Raw genomic sequence first — 18315 nt, 5'->3', positions numbered from 1 at the left:
TTAACCGTTCATGGATACACCTTGGAAATAAGATGAGTATTGTAAAATACGTGGCTGAGCGTCAGAGAGAACCGGAACTATGAAGTGAGGGCAGGTGCCGTCCCCGACGACACTCTTGCGGAACCACGTTCCCTTGGTTCTGTGGGTAAATTATTTTCGGAAGGGTTTTATAGCAAGCGATAATAGGCTAACATAATGGTCCGCGATTTCCCTTGACAAAGCTTTGCTGAATGTAACGTGCTAAACTGAGACTTAAAAAAGCCTGCTAACAATACTCTGCTGGGACATAGTAAATAACGGCGTCTCTGGAGCACATGTTTTTAAAAACACATCTGGGGTTCTTAGGGTTTCCTTCATGGTTATTTTGCAAATTTTTTTTTTTTCAAAGGACAGCATGATGTTCATCTTTTGATGTCAAACCAATTTTTTTTTTCAATTGTACAGCAACAATTCAGGGATTGTCGATATACTTTTGCAGGGGAGTGCATATTGTTCTAGCAGTTAGCAATTTGGAGCTGCATCCTTCCAAATATTTAAATATGACTAATAGCTACTGTTTTTACATGGTGGCCGTTGCGAAGTGAAAAACCCCAGCTAAAAAAACAAAAAAAACCTGCCCTGTGTCCCCCGCCCATCTTTGTCAGAAAGTGTCGGTCAGAGCAACGTGACATCTCATCTGCATAAGAGATTACACACATTGGGAGCCTTTTTTATTGTCTTGATGATAAAATGTCAGAGCTTTGAGCGCCGTCAGGCATGCTGGTTGAACATTTTCACGCAGTTGAACACAATTTCATTCGAACTCTGTATGGTTATTTGTATTGGTGTGTGTCTTTGTGTGACTTAATGGGACAGCACAGACAACCTTGCCACCTCACGCAAACTGCATCTTTATGCACATCCATCTTTAGATGCCCTGTGTAACACTTAAGAAAATACTCGGCAATGGGCTATTTGTTTTGAATGATGTAGTTGGAATTGGCTGAATAATTGATCGAATTTGTTGAAGATTTGTTTGCATTATTGTTGTAAACGTATAACTTACTAGCTTTTGTTTACGGATTTGGTAGCATTTTATCATCGTGAATGCTTGCGCTGCAAGTCAAATCCCTAAATTCAACAACTAACTGAAGTAAATAAACTGTATTTCATGTAAATTCATGTGCATTTGTCTTTAATGGAGCGTAAGACACACTGATAAGACAAATGAATGTATTTAGACCATATTTTTTGGCCTTTCTAACTAAAGCTGGGCAAAATGATGATATATATTGTGAAGACGATAATGTTTCTGTCATGTCATGTTGTCGCTATTATGTCTATCGCCTACGGCAAACAATTTTAGAGTGATCAATTATCATACCGTGCATGTTTTTGGAATGTGGGAGGAAATAGGAGTACCAAGAGAAAACCCACGCAGGCACAGTGAGAACATGCAAACTCCACAAAGGTAGGCCGGAGCCGGGAATCGAACCCATGACCGCTGCACTGTGAGGCGGACGGGCTAACCAGTTGCTCAGCGTGCCGCCCAGATTCTGTTTGCTTCAACTTCAACCAGAGTTAAAAGGAAATCGGACTCTAATTGCTCCACATCTGATGGAGTTAATGTGCTCGCAGATGGTCCCACAGTATCAAAATTCTCAGTCATTTAGTTACCCAGCCCTTCTCCTATTGCCCTTCGTCAGGTAATCAACGGGGTTGGGGATTGATTAGCGGCTCTGCAATAAATAAATAAATAAATAAATAAATACAATTGAGTGGAGGGGAGGGGCGGTCTCTCTGTGGCCCCGTACGAAAATGGGCCTCGAACCGGTACCAGGGCCGATGGTTGGGGAACGATTGCATTAATGGAACTGTATGAGTAAAGCCTTTGCCCCAAATTGCACAGTGCAACTTGCTACCTAGTGTGAAAATTATTTAACCATACAATTTTGTTGTGCAATATTTGTTACAGGTAAAATTAAGTACTCAGAAAGGGTCTATGACGCCTGTATGGAGGCCTTTGACTGCCTGCCCCTTGCCGCCCTGCTTAACCAGCAGTTCTTGTGTGTACACGGTGGACTCTCACCAGAAATTAACTGCCTTGACGACATAAGGAAAGTAAGTGACATACTTGGAATGAACACATTCGTCTCACACTGTCATGAAAGCAAAACATATAATGCGTGTAAACTTGTCTTTGCTAACAGTTAGATAGATTTAAAGAGCCACCAGCGTTTGGGCCAATGTGCGACCTGATTTGGGCTGACCCTGGTGAAGACTATGGCAGTGAAAAGACAACTGAACATTTCAACCATAATTCTGTCAGAGGCTGCTCCTACTTTTTCAGGTATTAAATTAAAACCCCTTGGCAGTTAGTCCTCCTAATAGCAATGAGATTCCGTGGAAAGCTAATTGTTCTATTCAGCGCCAAGTAATTGCAAAAGTAATATTTTTTAAAAATTCCAAAAATCTGTTGCATTTCTGTTGTCTGGTGGCTAAACATTGTGTAAAAAGTCAAGTCAACTTGTCCTTGTTTATTTCTTTGCAGTTACTCAGCAGTGTGTGACTTTTTGGTAAATAATAACTTGCTGTCAGTAATTAGAGCCCATGAAGCCCAAGATGCAGGGTGAGTAGTTTTTCTGCTTTCTGATCTATTCACCATAATATATTGCAACGGTTCCTCAAGTAATTTACGGTCACTCGGTTCAGTAAAATGGTAAAGGCATTTTTCTGCCTCGAGTATCTGCTTATTTACGTGTACACTGTCAGGAAGAAGAAGTAACCGCAGCGCCAATTGTTCATGTTATACATGACAATAATACGCCGCCAACACGGTAAGAAGCCCAACCTCAAAATAAACCTTAGTTCCCAATTAAAATATGGACATCAATGCCTACAGTGGGGCAAATAAGTATTTAGTCAACCACGAATTGTCCAAGTTCTCCTACTTGAAAAGATTAGAGAGGCCTGTAATTGTCAACATGGGTAAAGCTCAACCATGAGAGACAGAATGTGGGGGGAAAAAAAACTCAGATAATTACATTGTTTGATTTTTAAAGAATTTATTTGCAAATCATGGTGGAAAATAAGTATTTGGTCAATACCAAAAGTTCATCTCAATACTTTGTTATGTACCCTTTGTTGGCAATAACAGAGGCCAAACGTTTTCTGTAACTCTTCACAAGCTTTTCACACACTGTTGCTGGTATTTTGGCCCATTCCTCCATGCAAATCTCCTCTAGAGCAGTGATGTTTTGGGGCTGTCGTCGGGCAACATGGACTTTCAACTCCCTCCACAGATTTACTATGGGGTTGAGATCTGGAGACTGGCTAGGCCACTCCAGGACCTTGAAATGCTTCTTACGAAGCCACTCCTTTGTTGCCCTGGCTGTGTGTTTGGGATCATTGTCATGCTGAGAGACCCAGCCACGTCTCATCTTCAATTCCCTTGCTGATTGACGGAGATTTTCACTCCAAATCTCTCGATACATGGCCCCATTCATTCTTTCCTTTACACGGATCAGTCGTCCTTGTCCCTTTGCAGAAAAAACAGCCCCAAAGCATGATGTTTCCACCCCCATGCTTCACAGTGGGTGTGGTGTTCTTCGGATGCAATTCAGTATTCTTTCTCCTCCAAACACGAGAACCTGTGTTTCTACCAAAAAGTTCTATTTTGGTTTCATCTGACCATAACACATTCTCCCAGTCCTCTTCTGGAGCATCCAAATGCTCTCTAAACCTCAGACGGGCCTGGACGTGTACTAGCTTCAGCAGGGGGACACGTCTGTCCTCCCGTGTGGTTCTGGGATTTTTGCTCACCGTTCTTGTTATCATTTTGACGCCACGGGGTGAGATCTTGCATGGAGGCCCAGATCGAGGGAGATTATCAGTGGTCTTGTATGTCTTCCATTTTCTAATAATTGCTCCCACAGTTGATTTATTTACACCAAGCGTTTTACCTATTGCAGATTCAGTCTTCCCAGCCTGGTGCTGGTCTACACTTTTGTCTCTGGTGTCCTTCGACAGCTCTTTGGTCTTGGCCATAGTGGAGTTTGGAGTGTGACTGACTGAGGTTGTAGACAGGTGTCTTTTATACCAATAATGAGTTAAAACAGGCGCCATTAATACAGGCAACGAGTTAGACCTCATTAAAAGAAGTTAGACCTCTTTGACAGCCAGAAATCTTGCTTCTTTGTAGCTGACCAAATACTTATTTTCCACTCTAATTTGCAAATAAATTCTTTAAAAATCAAACAATGTAATTTTCCGAGGTTTTTCCCACATTCTGTCTCTCATGGTTGAGCTTTACCCATGTTGACAATTACAGGCCTCTCTAATCTTTTCAAGTAGGAGAACTTGCACAATTGGTGGTTGACTGAATACTTATTTGCCTCACTGTACATATGCTTTTCTTTTGAAATCGTTCACAGCAATGTGTTGCGGAGTAACGGCTGACTTGATTAATTTTTCAGACTGTGTTTGGGGGTGGTCGTTTATCGCCATCTCAAACGGTTGCTTCCGTCGAGAACAATACAGTGTGGTCCTGAAATAATGTTCAATTGCTCATTACAAGCGCGAAATAAAATGACTAAATTACGCTGACGCTGTATTGTGCAGTGATAGCAGTGCTCAAGTTAATAGACCTAAAAGATTGTTCACACTTTGATGCTGACAGCCTGACACAGTTGCCGCTCTGACTGGTCACTTTGTAACAAACCAGACAACGTGTGTTTAAGCCAGCAAAACTGCTCCTGTGCTTCTGACGTCTTTTAATCGAAATACCCGATTGTTCGATTTGAATTTTCAGTTGAATATCTGAATAGCAAAATCTTTGATAGCTGCAGCCCTAATATTGAATATGTCTGAGTGTTTTTGTTTTGTGCCCCAATAGATATCGGATGTACAGAAAAAGTCAGACAACGGGCTTCCCTTCGTTAATTACAATCTTTTCAGCTCCAAATTATCTTGATGTGTACAACAACAAAGGTTTGTGTTTGTTTCTTTGAAATTAGCAGTTAGTTTTCTCGCTCACCTTCAAGTTTTAATCTTCAGACTTCATTTTCTTCTTGCTCTAGCTGCTGTATTAAAATATGAGAACAACGTGATGAATATTCGACAGTTCAACTGCTCCCCCCACCCTTACTGGTTACCCAACTTTATGGATGTCTTCACATGGTCTTTGCCATTTGTTGGAGAAAAAGGTATGTCGGAAAAATTAAAATCTAGGCTGATCGTGAATCCATTCTAATTGCTTTCAACGTTCCAGTGAAATGATAACGTGGCTGAATTTATACGACATGCAGCAGATGTCTCCAACTATTGGGCAGGTGGAGCAGTAATGTCACAATTTCTTTTATCGTTCCCGGCTTGGCTCATATTACAGTGGAACACATCAGCAGAATACAAATATTTGCAGAGACGAATGGAGGGGTCGTTTTTAACGTGAGATGTACTGTACATCACCAAAAGAAATCAACGCAACTCATCCGTCTTTGGTATTACAATGAGCGCATGGTGTATGCTCATTGTCCCTATGGAGCCAAGCTCCGACATGAACCCGCACTTGTGTACAGGAGATATCTTGGGCAGAAAAGTGAGCTCCATCGCGTTATTCGTCAATGCCGAAGAAACAGTCGCAGGACTACATAGGACATGGCACACTGTGCAGGGAGATGAACAAAATATCTGACACTGCAGACTTTTTCCGTCGTGGCCGAGAAATGTGCTGCACAATAAACGACCAATTGTTGAGTATGTCACACTACGCGGGCTACGATGTGATAAGACGACTAGAAACTCGGCCACAACAGGCTTGAGATGAAATGTGGCTCTGCTAACGTTATTGATCTTGTAAATAAATTTTAAAGTTTTCACACCCCCTGCAATGTGTTCATGTACCCTTGGGGGTATGCATACTCCCGGTAGGTAAACAATGAGCTAAATATTAGCCGGGCATTTGCATTTGTGTGTTGACTCACTGTTTTAGTACAAGTTTAACTTGTTGGCTCGGTGTTGGAATTCGACATCCAACCCTGGTCTAAGTCAGCTGCTAGGCAGCCCGGGGCGGCCTGTCAGCGCGTCTGAGCAGGGTGGCCGATCCCACGAAAGGCGACCACTGGCACCACAGGGTCCAGGCCGGTGCCGCACCTTCGGTAATCCGCAGGAAGGGCCCAGCGTATGTCCAGGGTCGCCACTGCTGGCTGCCAGCGGGCGGCCGGTGGGCAGCAGGGCCAACGGCAAAGAGGAGCGGTCAGGAGAAACAAGCCCCGAGCTGCTGTGTGCACGTGCTGCAGCTCCGGTGATGGGGACCAGCTGTGCGCTGCACACGCATTTCCTCCTGGTCCGACATTTGTGCATTTTCTGCGTGATGAACTAAGCCTGGAAATGTAGCCGATTTTTGATTCTTTTTTTTTTGTTTTGTTTGTTTGTTTCTATGCCAGTCTATCAACATATTACCATTTGTTTAATATGCCGCAAAAAAAGTTGAGGTACTGCCAACATACAGTAGAGGGCCTGACTTACTAAGATACCAAAAAGCAGGCACAAAATTGCTTGTTCACTCAAGCAGATTGGACATGCTGTGGGTGGGTGTGTTGCATGTGATCCACTGAGATTGAGATCTTTTACAAGGATTCCAAATAGTGGGCACGAAATGACAGGAAAAAAAAGTAATTGTTAGCAACAGTTGTAAACATGGCAGGGATTGCTGTATTTAAATGATGGTTTTTGCACCTGCCCTACACACGCTGATGGTTTTCACCACGTGTCATTTGGGAGAGCACTGCTAGAGAAACATTTTAAAGGGGCGGAACTGAAAGTGCTAGTGCACAAGAAACAACTGACTGAGTTACAGAAAATTGCTGGCGCCAGTAATTTTGGGGAAGACAATCACTGCGTAAAAGCCGAGTTCTGTCATGATGACAAGAGGCAAGTTGGTGCCCGTTTTTGCACATTTAAAATCAGGCCCAAAGTATTTCTGTCAGCTTCAGCAGTCCAGACAGATTGTGAGTGGGCTTTAACCACGACTGATGAGATTACAATACCCGCAAAACTACTGGTAGTCAAATGTTTACTTCATGCAAAGTAATGAGTAGTACTGAGGGTTTACAATTTTGATATCAATGTAAGATTGTGTGCCTTTTTGTTAAGATGTGTATGTGTTGAATGAAATATGTTTAATTTACTTTGACAACCACTGAAGTGCAATATTTCTTTCTTTTATCTCAGTAAATTCTTCAGGACTTGGCTCCCCCAAAATGGTCCAAAAATGAAATGAAATGTAAAATTTTGAAAAAAATATATTTTACAATATATAAAAAAACAAAAACAAAAACAAACAGCCACTCTGGGAATCCACCGGTTTGCCAACTCGAAAATATGTGTGGCACCACTGTACATGTTTTATTCGAGGGCTATTTACCATACATTATTCCTTATCCCAGAAAGTGTGTCAGTGTTTTGTCTTGAATGACAATGATCATTTGAACCTTATTCGGTTGACTTTAATTTACTCCATTTCCTGTTTTTCTTTTAATACTATATATTGAGCTGTGTGAAAGGGACTTGCAAAGTGACTATTTAATTTCTTCCATCTACAGTGACAGAGATGTTGGTGAATGTGCTCAACATTTGCTCTGATGATGAGCTCATGTCAGAGGGAGATGATCTATATGAAGGTAAGGGTGCAGCTTTTAATTTCTAAAATGTTCGCCCTCTACAACTCAGCATACATCACAACCGGTTTGACAGTGTGACAAGGGGTGGCAGCTGCCACCTTTACCAAATGCTTTGCCACCCCAGTTGCCATCCTTACTATTGGCAGTGAATCTATCGATACGATATGTTGTATTTCATGATAAATGTTCCTTATATTGGCTCCATAGTCTGTATTAAATGTATTTAGAATTTACTCCCATTCCAATTCCCCCTTCTTTCAAGAAGAAATGGTTGCAAAAAAGGATGAGCCCAAAAATATCACCATCACCACCCAGTGGTTTGTATTTGGGGCCTTGTCATGCAGCAAGAGAAGCAAAAAAATTGGGGCCTTAGGTCGCACATACCAGTGACCTCTCCATCGCTAATTCCTGGGCCGAATTCCGGGCCTAGTGCGTACTTGGCACGCCCTATTCAAAACAATTGGGCATTTGCAGGCATGCACACAGAAAGCTATGTTTCTTTATCTACAAGCAAGAAACCTGTCAGTGTTTGCAATCAACCCCCAATTAAAAAAACTTCCAGAGCAGCAATTCTTGGAGAAAATGGTTGGTTCTCAGTGATATGCTGTGTCATCCAGGTGGCACCACAGCGATGCGTAAGGAGGTAATCCGGAACAAGATCCGTGCAGTCGGGAAAATGGCCCGAGTCTTCTCAGTCCTCAGGTATGAACCGCTGATCCCCTTTCTGACTTCTCCCTCCTGTTTTGTTTTGCGTCAGCTTGGTTGTATCTTTCTTTAAACTAAGAGCATGACTGCATGTTGGTTAGTGACAGTAAAAACATTTGAGCCCTAAAGGCTTTAGGTAATGGATGGAAGGATAGATCATATCAATGAAACCCATTAGGTATAAGTCCCCCCCCCCCCCACTGTTGCCAAAATGTGATGCATTTGCACCTGTGTGCTTTGCTTGTGTTGTGGTCCAGGGAGGAGAGTGAGAGTGTATTAACTCTCAAAGGTCTGACCCCGACCGGAACTCTTCCCATGGGAGTACTGTCCGGTGGAAAGCAGACATTACAGACCGGTAAGTGAGCTTTTATCACCAGTCTCCTTTCTTCCTTCCTACTAGCTTCATGCATTTTGGGTGAGCATTCATGAATTCCCAAGAACATTCCCTCACCAAGCTTGGATTTTTGTTCGCTGTAAGAACCCGTGTTGCGTTTGCGATCCAAACTTTTTGCCTCCAGAATGATTGGTCGAGAAGGCGGGTTTATTATGACCGAACATAGCTTACGGTCATTTTAGATTGTTGGAAATGTGGGAAATTAATAACTGACTTATTAACAAGCCATATTTATGGTTTCAAATCCCACATGGAGGGTGACTAGTAACGTGGGATACAGATCATGAGTGAAGTCATCACCACTTTGCTGTTTGTTATGCCAGTAGCTTTAAAAGAGCTTTGGATCAATGCCAGCATGCTCATCACAAGTAGCACTCCGGCATTGTCATGGCCAACCTGTCAACTTATAGCCGAGAAAAGGCTGCTGACCCTCTGATCTAAATGTCAGTGCCTGTCCTCAGAACACGTTGGGTGCCACGCTGGAGACTTACAGACGTTATGGAGCCATCAGAAGGGAAACCACATGTCATGACCTTAAGGGAGAATGTCATTGTTCATGTCCGGCCCTTTTGCCTCCACTTTCAGACCAGCCAGTCTGGGGTCAACTTTGTAGGCCATTGATGGTGAATTTTTCCTTCCTGACGGATCAAGGAGTGGTTTCGAACCTAATCACTCTTCGAGAAATATACAAAGCTCACCGAGCTAAAATAAAAGACAAATTAAAATAAAACATTGACCCTTTCATGCACTAGTAATGATAACCTGTAACATGATAACATGATAGGGCGTCCACTGTAGTAACCGCTGTCCCTGAAAGGGTTAAAATATCAGACAAATGGCAGCAGATTGCAGCCCACTGCCAAAAATCTGGATCAGCCACAAATTGTTCACCTCCATTGATTTGTACTAGCATGTGGGTTTTCTCCGGGTACTCCGGTTTCCTCCCACATTCCAAAAACATGTATGGCAGGCTGATTGAACTCTCTAAAATTGTCCCTAGGTGTGAATGTGAGCGTGGATGGTTGTTTGTCTCTGTGTGCCCTGCGATTGGCTGGCAACCGATTCAGGCTGTCCCCCGCCTACTGCCCGAAGACGGCTGGGATAGGCTCCAGCACCCCCCGCGACCCTAGTGAGGATTAAGCGGTTCGGAAAATGGATGGATGGATGGATGTTCATTTGTTCATTTGAGTACACTTAATTGATCTAAAATGTTTCCTAGGTCAACGCCGGCCTTGTGTCACATTTGTTCAAATGTTAGCGTGAGCTCTGCGCACACCTTGAATGCAAAATCACGACGTGGTGTACATTGAGAGAATGAAAATTATGTTTGCTCGTCTCAACAAATAGAGGACAGCATGTGTGGCGGAGTTTTGTTTTTGTCCTGTGAGAATGTGCCGCGCAGATGTGTCATCCTGCCTCGTTACTTTTGTGTCTCCCTCTTGGGCCTGACTTACTTGATGTTTGTGCCTGCAGTCGATGGTCCACACTAACAGATGTGGAAGTTGATCGACGATACTCAGGATCGTGTCTGCCCAATCGTGTCCGTATTGCTGTGCATTTCATTTTACGCATTCTGGGAGGAGTCAATGTAACGAAGATCAATGTAGCACACACACAATGTGATTTATCGAACCCGAGACAAATTACGATGGCTGCTTTTGCGTCTTTAATCCAAGTGCTAAATGGTATACATGGTGGCGAGAGGGAGGGGAAAAAAAACCCCAAAACATTTTCTTAACTGCCAGAAACAAAAATGTTCATACCATCAAATGAGAAATGCAATTTTGGAGCTTCAGTATTATCGAAGGGCTGCCTTGGAGCCAGTCACAAGGAGTCATGCGATCTCACCCATGACAGAACTCCCTTTTTGAGTATTCTCTCCCAAATTTGAATCTCAATCTGCTCAAGATTGGCTGGCACATCCAATTGGCACACCCTCAGGGCAAGCTCAAGAAAACAAAACCTGGGTTTTATGCAATTGCTGGCTTCCCCCAAACTATCCTAGCAATCGTTTTTATCATCCACTAACGCAGGGGTCCCCAAACTTTTTCCTGTTAGGGCCACATAACTTTTCCCTTCTCTGATGGGGGGCCGGTGTCAGTTTGTAACAGAAAAAGTGTGACGATCATAGGGGAGCTTAAAAAACAACATTTCAATTTTTCTGCAGTTGGGGCCAATCTAGGAAAAGTCATAAAATTTCAAGTTAAAAAATGATCATTTAGGGTTTTTTTTGGGGCGTTTTTAACACAGTGACGGGTCATTTTGACTCGAGGACAACAGAAGGGTTAGAGGGCCGGGCCAAATGTGCTGACGGGCCGTATCCGGCCCGCGGGCCGTAGTTTGGGGACCCCTGCACTAACGCTTCCATTTGCATCATTTCCAACTTCATGTTACACCTACGGTGCTCTCCCATTTTTTTCCCTGGTGAAAACCGTCAGACGGTGTAGCTGGAGCAATACCCTCTTGAAAAATATGGCAGTCCCCAGCACTTTCACACCTGCCCCCAACAGTGCACGCAATTGTGTTAAGAGTTGGCAAACATGCAATTTAGCGGCTGTTGGAGATTTTAGTAAATAAAGCCCTTAGTGCTCAGCCAAACGCCCCTGCTCTCTATTTCTAAATCCTCTTTCAAGACCCTTTCACACTGGCTGCAGACTCTTAGATCTCGAACCGGCACCTCCTCTCTCATTCCCAGCCGTTCACCCAACGCGATGTTTACATGCGTATTTTTCGCTGCCGGTAATAGGCCAAAACATTGTCTGTGACATTGCGATTGACCAACTTGACCTATCCTCTATGTTTCGCCATCAGCTGACGACTGTTAATGTCATCGAGGCTTGCCTTGAATGACGTATTTGCTGGCTGTGTTATTTGCTGCATTGTAACGTCTCCCCTTTTTCCTTCTTCCCCCCCCCCCCCCCCCCCCCGCCCTGCCCTGCCCCCAACTCCATTTTAACGTAGCTACTCTTGAGGCAGCTAAAGCAAAAGGTACGCATGGCTTTTGGGTTCAATTCTCATGTTTGTGTCCTCTCTATTATTCACATTAACAGTTGTACATACTATTGCAGTATTGTGGAGACTGTAATTGCCGGTTACTCTTGCATTATCAGTGTCTTTTTAGCTTCTGCTTTTCTAATATCACACCTAGACAAACAGTCGTTGCACTGTTGCAAAGTCCAGAGCAAAAGACTTGTTTTTCAAGAAATGTTCACTCAGTGGACAAGAAAGGGACTCTAATGAGCAGAATAAATTTAAAAAGTCGTTCATCCTTTCATACACCCTGTAACCTGATAACATGGTAAACCGTCCACTGGAGTGACCGCTGTCCCTGAAAGGGTTCAGATCTGCAAACTACCTTTACAAATCAAGTTTAGTGGTGGGAGAAAGTTTCTTATCATGGTTGTAGTTGGAAATGTACTTCTGTGTGATCATGTGGGGGAGTTCTTGCCTACAGTGGCTCCCAACACAGAGAAAAAGCCTGTTAAGACCTTGCTAAGACCTGGGACATCCCTTGCCGGGATATTTTCAGCAGCTAATCCTGTTAGACCATTTGGGTGTTGCTCGATTGTCTGCCCCTCCTGGTTGGTTTGTGGGCTAATCAGCTCAATTCCTGCAAGGTCAAACACACTAGGGCACGTTACGGAAAAGACAAGACATTCAGGTGATTTCCAACCAAATGCATCGGCATTTGGCTAGGTTCAAGCCATCACTTGATGAAAACTAGCTTATTTAGTGGTTTTAAAATGCTTTGTCGCCTAGATTGCCATTCCCACTCTGGACTCTGTGGGCTTTTTTTTCTCCACGGTGTGCCTTAATCTGCATTTATTTTTGAGCTACAGCCTTTTCAAGCAGTGGTATTAACTGATAAACGGAATATTTTATTGAAAAAAAATACCCCTCGAATTAACGGTTAAAACACACGGGCTACTTGTACAAACATAAAAAGTGAGACGTCCGTAAGACGTTTATTTTGATTGAACTCTCCATCACTCCATTGTTTGTTTCTATTCATTTCGGGATGCTTCGACAGACAATTACTTTGCTGTAACTTCACTCCAGGAAAGCATACTGTTTCACAAGCAAACTGAATTAGCTTCATTTCAATTTGATCTTTTTATTTTATTTATTTTGGGAGGGGGTGGGCGGCGGCGGTTACTCTGTTCTTGATCCAGAAGTTGCCAGACGGATTTTAAGTGAGATTCTTCCACTCCAAACTCATTAAAGGATCCTGCTTTGTGCACTGGGGCACAGTCAAGCGGGAACACTTTCAGAAACTTTTCCCACAATGTTGGACGCATAGAATTGTCCAAAAGGTCTTGGTGAGCTCAAGAATTGAGAAAACTATTGCGTCTTCTGATTGATTGATTGATTGATTGGTTGATGGAGTGACAAGATGTGTTTGAGCCTCCAGGAACAATATTTCGACCCCGCACTCTGAAACAGTCGAACAAAGAAAATGATCCTGACAAAAACAGTCCCGCTTTAAAAATAAACATCCTGTAGATATGTTGACATGCATCAGGACGCCGATTAGCGACATGACATCTCACAAGGTGACAGACATCTGATCGTGCAAGAGAACTGTTGAATATTCGATACTCGGCATGTTTTTCGAGAACTCCCGCAGTGTTTGTTGCCGTTTTAACTTGCTCGTATAAGAATGACTCAATCATTTGTCAAACACTCCCTCACAAGTTTATTTTTCGTTTGCTGACCTTTTCTGTCTGGTTTCCATGGCTGTTTCGGGAACACGACCGTAAGTCAACCGAGCGAGCATGATGTCGTTTAAATGTCGAAGGTTTTTGGACACTCCCAAGTTATTGTGCATGTGTTGTATTCACTGCCCACTTGTGCTGTGTTAGGCTGATACTGTGTCGTTAAAAAAATAAAACATCTACAAGGACAGCGAGAAGAGCATGGTGCACATCTGAGACAGCAGCCACTCAAGTAGCTTTCTTTATGGCATGATTGTGGCTTTTAGTCATTTTGTTTTGTTTTCTTTTTGCCCCGTCAGCCATCCAAGGCTTCTCTCCTACGAGGAAGATTCGTAATTTCGAGGAGGCACGTGGCCTGGACAGGATAAACGAAAGGATGCCGCCTCGCAAAGACGGCCAGCAGCCGGACGGCACCACCGTCAATACCAGCGCAGCCAACAAGAACGGCACTAACGGATAGGCCATAGAAGCCGCGCCTAAAAGTCCCCCCCGACGCTTCCCCGCCATCCCGCTCCACCTCGCTTTGCTGTCCCGTCCATCCCTTTGACAGTCTCCTCCCTCGAAAGCGCCTGTCCATCTTCTGTGTGCATGCTGAAAGGAAGTAGACACGCTAGGTGGTGAAAAACAAAAGGAGACCACTCTGCTAGCAAAAGCTCTTTGGAGAAAAAGAGAAAAAACAATCTTTGGGGGATATTATTTATTAAAGGGATATACTAGATGTCTCATAGCGCCCGGCGATGGAATGGAGACATTTTGCAGTTGCTGTACACTGAAGTCCATGCTTATTCATGTCACAGTTATACAGGATAGATCAATCTGATAAATTGCATTTGGTTAGATGAAGCTTTAGCCTAATTCAGTTGCCCCCCCCCCGCACCCCCACCTCCACCCCCTCGTGTTTGTTTGCTGTTAACGTGTGTGTCAATGGATACGTTGAAGCATGAATTCTGTAGCCCCAGCATCCCCATTTTGAAGTCAAGATATGAAGTGGGGTACACTACTTCTAGTGGTGGTGGGGGGGGGACGGGACTATTTTATACTTTGAGCAGAAATGTGATGTCTTATGAAATGTTCACAAAACTTTGGTGAAGCCCAAAGATATGGAAGTATTTTGTTCTCTCTCAGTCACAGTGTCCTGTATGTATTATCATTAGTGAATGAAACAGATTGAAAATGAAGATAGAATGCTTTTTGTGCCGCAGGCCTAATAGGTGTTAGTTGACATGATGGCAGATGGTTTGCACAGAACAGCACGACACAAGGCGCCTCGTTCCGGCACCACCGTCCTCCCCCATTCTGGATGGAAGCACATTCAGAAACTGTATCAAGACAAACCAGTTTAACCATCCATTCATCCATTTTCTAATCCACTTTTCCTCACGAGGATCGCGGGTCCGTTTAAACAAAAGAGGACATTTTTGCCCAAGAAGCAGAGGAGCCGTTGGGCACACTCACTGACTTTGGACTTTTATTAAGGAGTGAAATATTTCTGTATTTCAAGGAAATACAGCAGCGGAAACTGCTGCTTTATTGACAAACCCATTTTTAGGTCTTTCTGTTGCTTTACGCATGCTGTACAAGTGTCTCCATCTACTGTTAATTATACAGTATGCAGACGTGTGTGTGCGTGTGTGTGCGCGCGCTTTTTCTCCCTTCCCCCCCCATCCCCCTCAAAAAATTGTGACTACTGTGTTTAAGAAAAAAAAAAGCTTGTTAAATGACTGTAATATGTTGAATGGAGACACAATAGACGAGCGCTCCCACTACCACACGTCTGACAAGGCTTAGCAGTCAACTTCTGGTTGATTTGCCTCCTGCAGGTTCCTTTTTACAAGCTAGGGTGGGAGCCACGTAATAGTCGCTGTGATTTCCTGCTGTCTGTGAAGTTTTCCCGTAGCTTGGCTCACACTTTTGCGCTGACCACCTTCACTTAATCTTCATTGGCACCCAAAGAACCCTTTAAGACTCGCTTTTACCTTTTGCTAGAAGTAACAATGGAGGAGGAGTTGGGCCACTTATATGTGCAATATTTGTTTGTTTGTTTGCTTAAAAAAATAAAAGGGAAAACAGTCAAGCCACAGATTTTAGAGATATTTTTTTCTCATATACTGTATATACAATGCTTACATTCTTTTTGCAGGTATGTTCATACTGTATGTGACCCAGAGCCTCCTCTCGTTTCAACTGGTGCTGTTCTAGACCCAATGCTTAGTTTCTGGCACTTGAGTCATGGTTGGGTGAAGCTTCAGTGAAAGAATATGCTCTCTTCGTGAAAAAAATGTCCCTTGATTTCATTTAATGAGTTGTTTGCACTCGTTTGGGCAGACCTGAAGATATGTACTGTATGTGTGCGAAAATTTAAACACAGTCAAGCCATGCGACATTAGTGAGTAAGAGTTCCCACAGCCCGAATCCCACTCAGCGGCGAACATCGTGAATAGGTCGCAAATGGTCACAAAGACGTTCGCCAGACATTTGCCAACAGGTTGGTCGCAAACAGTCTTTCTTGTTGCAAGGAAGTTTTGAACACCATTCCCAAATTTCTTGGTGACAATCAACATTCAACGACGCTCACAAACGCTCCCAAGCCTTCGCCGCTCAGTGGGATAAGGGCTTAAGTCAAGTATTGCACTTTGATCTAATGTACACAACTTTTCAGTAAGACTCCAAAGTATTGAATTCTAAGTTAATCTTAATGTAATGTTTCTTTGAAAGGTGAAGCTTTATTGGGTTACTCACACAGTATACTGACCTGTTAGGTCTTATACTTCACATATCTTGCAGAATGTAAAAAAAAAACGTATAACTGCTAACAAAGAATCTTCTACTGTTGAAAGTGTACCGTGTGTATCATGCAAGGCCATGAAATCTTCTACATAGATGTATCACTTGAAAGCAAATAAATTTAAATCCTGTGTTTTATTTCATTTGTGTGCTGATTCTTACAGCAAAACCTCATTTCACCTGCAGCATTGTTGTTGCATTGTTGTTGATTCAGCCGGCCGGCGAGGCTTCACACGTAATCATTTCCGGGTTCTGCCGAAATGACGTGCGCCTCGATACAAGCTTCGTGGAAATGCCCCTCCCATTACTCGACACAAGCTTCGGAGCCTCGGCCAATTTCGTTCCATCACTAATTGTCAGTGTTGTGTCCAAGGACCGGCAACCCGAGGCCAAGGCCAAGGACTTGGAAAATTTTCCGAGGCAAGGCCAAGGTCAAGGACTTGAGAAATTTTCCGAGGCCAAGGCCAAGGACCAAGGAATTGCCTCCAAGGCCAGGGACCAAGGACTGATTTTGAAGCTGAGGCCTAGCCGAGGACATGTATAAAACAATGCTATCATACCACTTGGCAGGTCTTCATGATTTGCAACACCCCTCCATCATAACCCCTCGCACTCCCTAACGCTTGAATGAAGTGTTTTTATTCAAAGAGTAGAACAGTCAGGGTACGTGTTATTTATACTGAGAAAAACAAAAAAGCATATGATATACATTTATGAATTAATGTTTTAGTGCAGTAGTTTCTTAATGGGAAGTAAATCAACACTCAACAGGCATGACATGGCACGGAAGACAAGTTGAGAAATGACTTTGCATAGTCAAGTCAATCACTGAGTGCAGAAAAAGTGGTAATCTTTGCAGTGATAATTTTACAGTTCACCGGCAGCGAGTCCCAGGGACTCGCTGATCAGAAGAGTATGAGTCCCATTATGCATTGAGAGAGTCCCAAATTTCGAATTCTGAAATGGTCTACTTATTCAATTGCATATGATAATAACACAAACAACAACATATACATACAATTATAAACAAATGTTGCAAAAATTTTAATAATTCAGGAGCAGGCCTGAGGATTTCGGCTCTTTGAAGTGAACGATGAGTCGTTTTTAGACGAAAAAAACGACCATGTAGAGTAAGGTGTTTTTAGCCCAAAAAAAACCGACCGTGTATAGTAAGGCGTTTTTAGACGAAAAAAAACACCATGTATAGGAAGGCGTTTTTCGACGAAAAAAGACGACCATGTATAGTAAGGCGTTTTTAGCCGAAAAAAACGACCATGAATAGTAAGGCATTTTTAGCCCCAAAAAAAAAAACATGTATAGTAAGGCGTATATAGCCCCAAAAAAACGACCATGTATACTACAGCGTTTTTAGCCGAAAAAAAACGACCATGTATAGTAAGGCTTTTATAGACGAAAAAAATGACCATGAATAGTAAGGCGTTTTTAGACGAAAAAAAACGATCATGAATAGTAAGGCGTTTTTAGACGAAAAAAACGACCATGTGTAGTAAGGTGTTTTGAGCCGGAAAAAAAACGACCATGTATAGTAAGGCGGTTTTAGCCCAAAAAAGCGACCATGTATAGTAAAGCGTTTTTAGCCGAAAAAAACGACCATGTATAGTAAGGCGTTTGTAGCCGAAAACCCCCCCGACCATCTATAGTAAGGCGTTTTTAATTGAAAAAAAAAAGACCATGTATAGTAAGTCGTTTTGAGCCGGAAAAAAAAGGACCACGTATAGTAAGGTGTTTTTAGCCGAAAAAAACGACCATATACTGTATAGCACGTTTTTTTTACCCGAAAAAAAATGACCATGTATAGTAAGGCGTTTTTAGCCCAAAAAAACGACCGTTTATAGTAAGGCATTTTTGGCAGAAAAAAAACGACCATGTATATATAGTAAGGCGTTTTTAGCTGAATAAAACGACCATATACTGTATAGCACGTTTTTTTAGCCGAAAAAAAAAACGACCATGTATATATAGAAAGGTGTTTTAAGCCGAAAAAAACGACCATGTATAGTAAGGCGTTTTTAGCCCAAAAAAACGACCATGTATAGTA

At 42.8% G+C, this 18315-nt stretch overlaps 1 protein-coding gene across 3 annotated transcripts in view; it reads left to right on the top strand.

Moving 5' to 3' along the window:
* The window catches only part of ppp3cca (protein phosphatase 3, catalytic subunit, gamma isozyme, a), a 37125-nt gene extending 20731 nt beyond the window's left edge, over positions 1–16394 (top strand). Inside the window, exons 5-14 of one of the 3 annotated variants that reach the window (XM_086110722.1) lie at positions 1955–2100; positions 2190–2329; positions 2531–2608; positions 4874–4968; positions 5058–5183; positions 7581–7658; positions 8276–8360; positions 8621–8718; positions 11719–11745; positions 13781–16394. In XM_086110722.1, the coding sequence (XP_085966848.1) occupies positions 1955–2100; positions 2190–2329; positions 2531–2608; positions 4874–4968; positions 5058–5183; positions 7581–7658; positions 8276–8360; positions 8621–8718; positions 11719–11745; positions 13781–13932 (1025 nt within the window). In that variant the 3' untranslated portion in view covers positions 13933–16394. Of the gene's footprint in view, positions 1–1954; positions 2101–2189; positions 2330–2530; positions 2609–4873; positions 4969–5057; positions 5184–7580; positions 7659–8275; positions 8361–8620; positions 8719–11718; positions 11746–13771 lie in introns of all 3 variants that reach the window. The other 2 variants (XM_086110720.1, XM_086110723.1) reach the window with 2 other exon arrangements.
* The last annotated feature ends 1921 nt before the right edge of the window (positions 16395–18315 follow it).

This window comes from Hippocampus guttulatus, chromosome 5 (assembly GCF_054856545.1).
Source record: "Hippocampus guttulatus isolate MCC_2025c chromosome 5, RoL_Hgut_1.0, whole genome shotgun sequence".
NCBI classification, from domain to species: Eukaryota; Metazoa; Chordata; class Actinopteri; order Syngnathiformes; family Syngnathidae; genus Hippocampus; species Hippocampus guttulatus.
The sequence above is the reverse complement of the archived record's forward strand: the minus strand, read 5'-3'. Positions and strand labels throughout refer to the sequence as shown.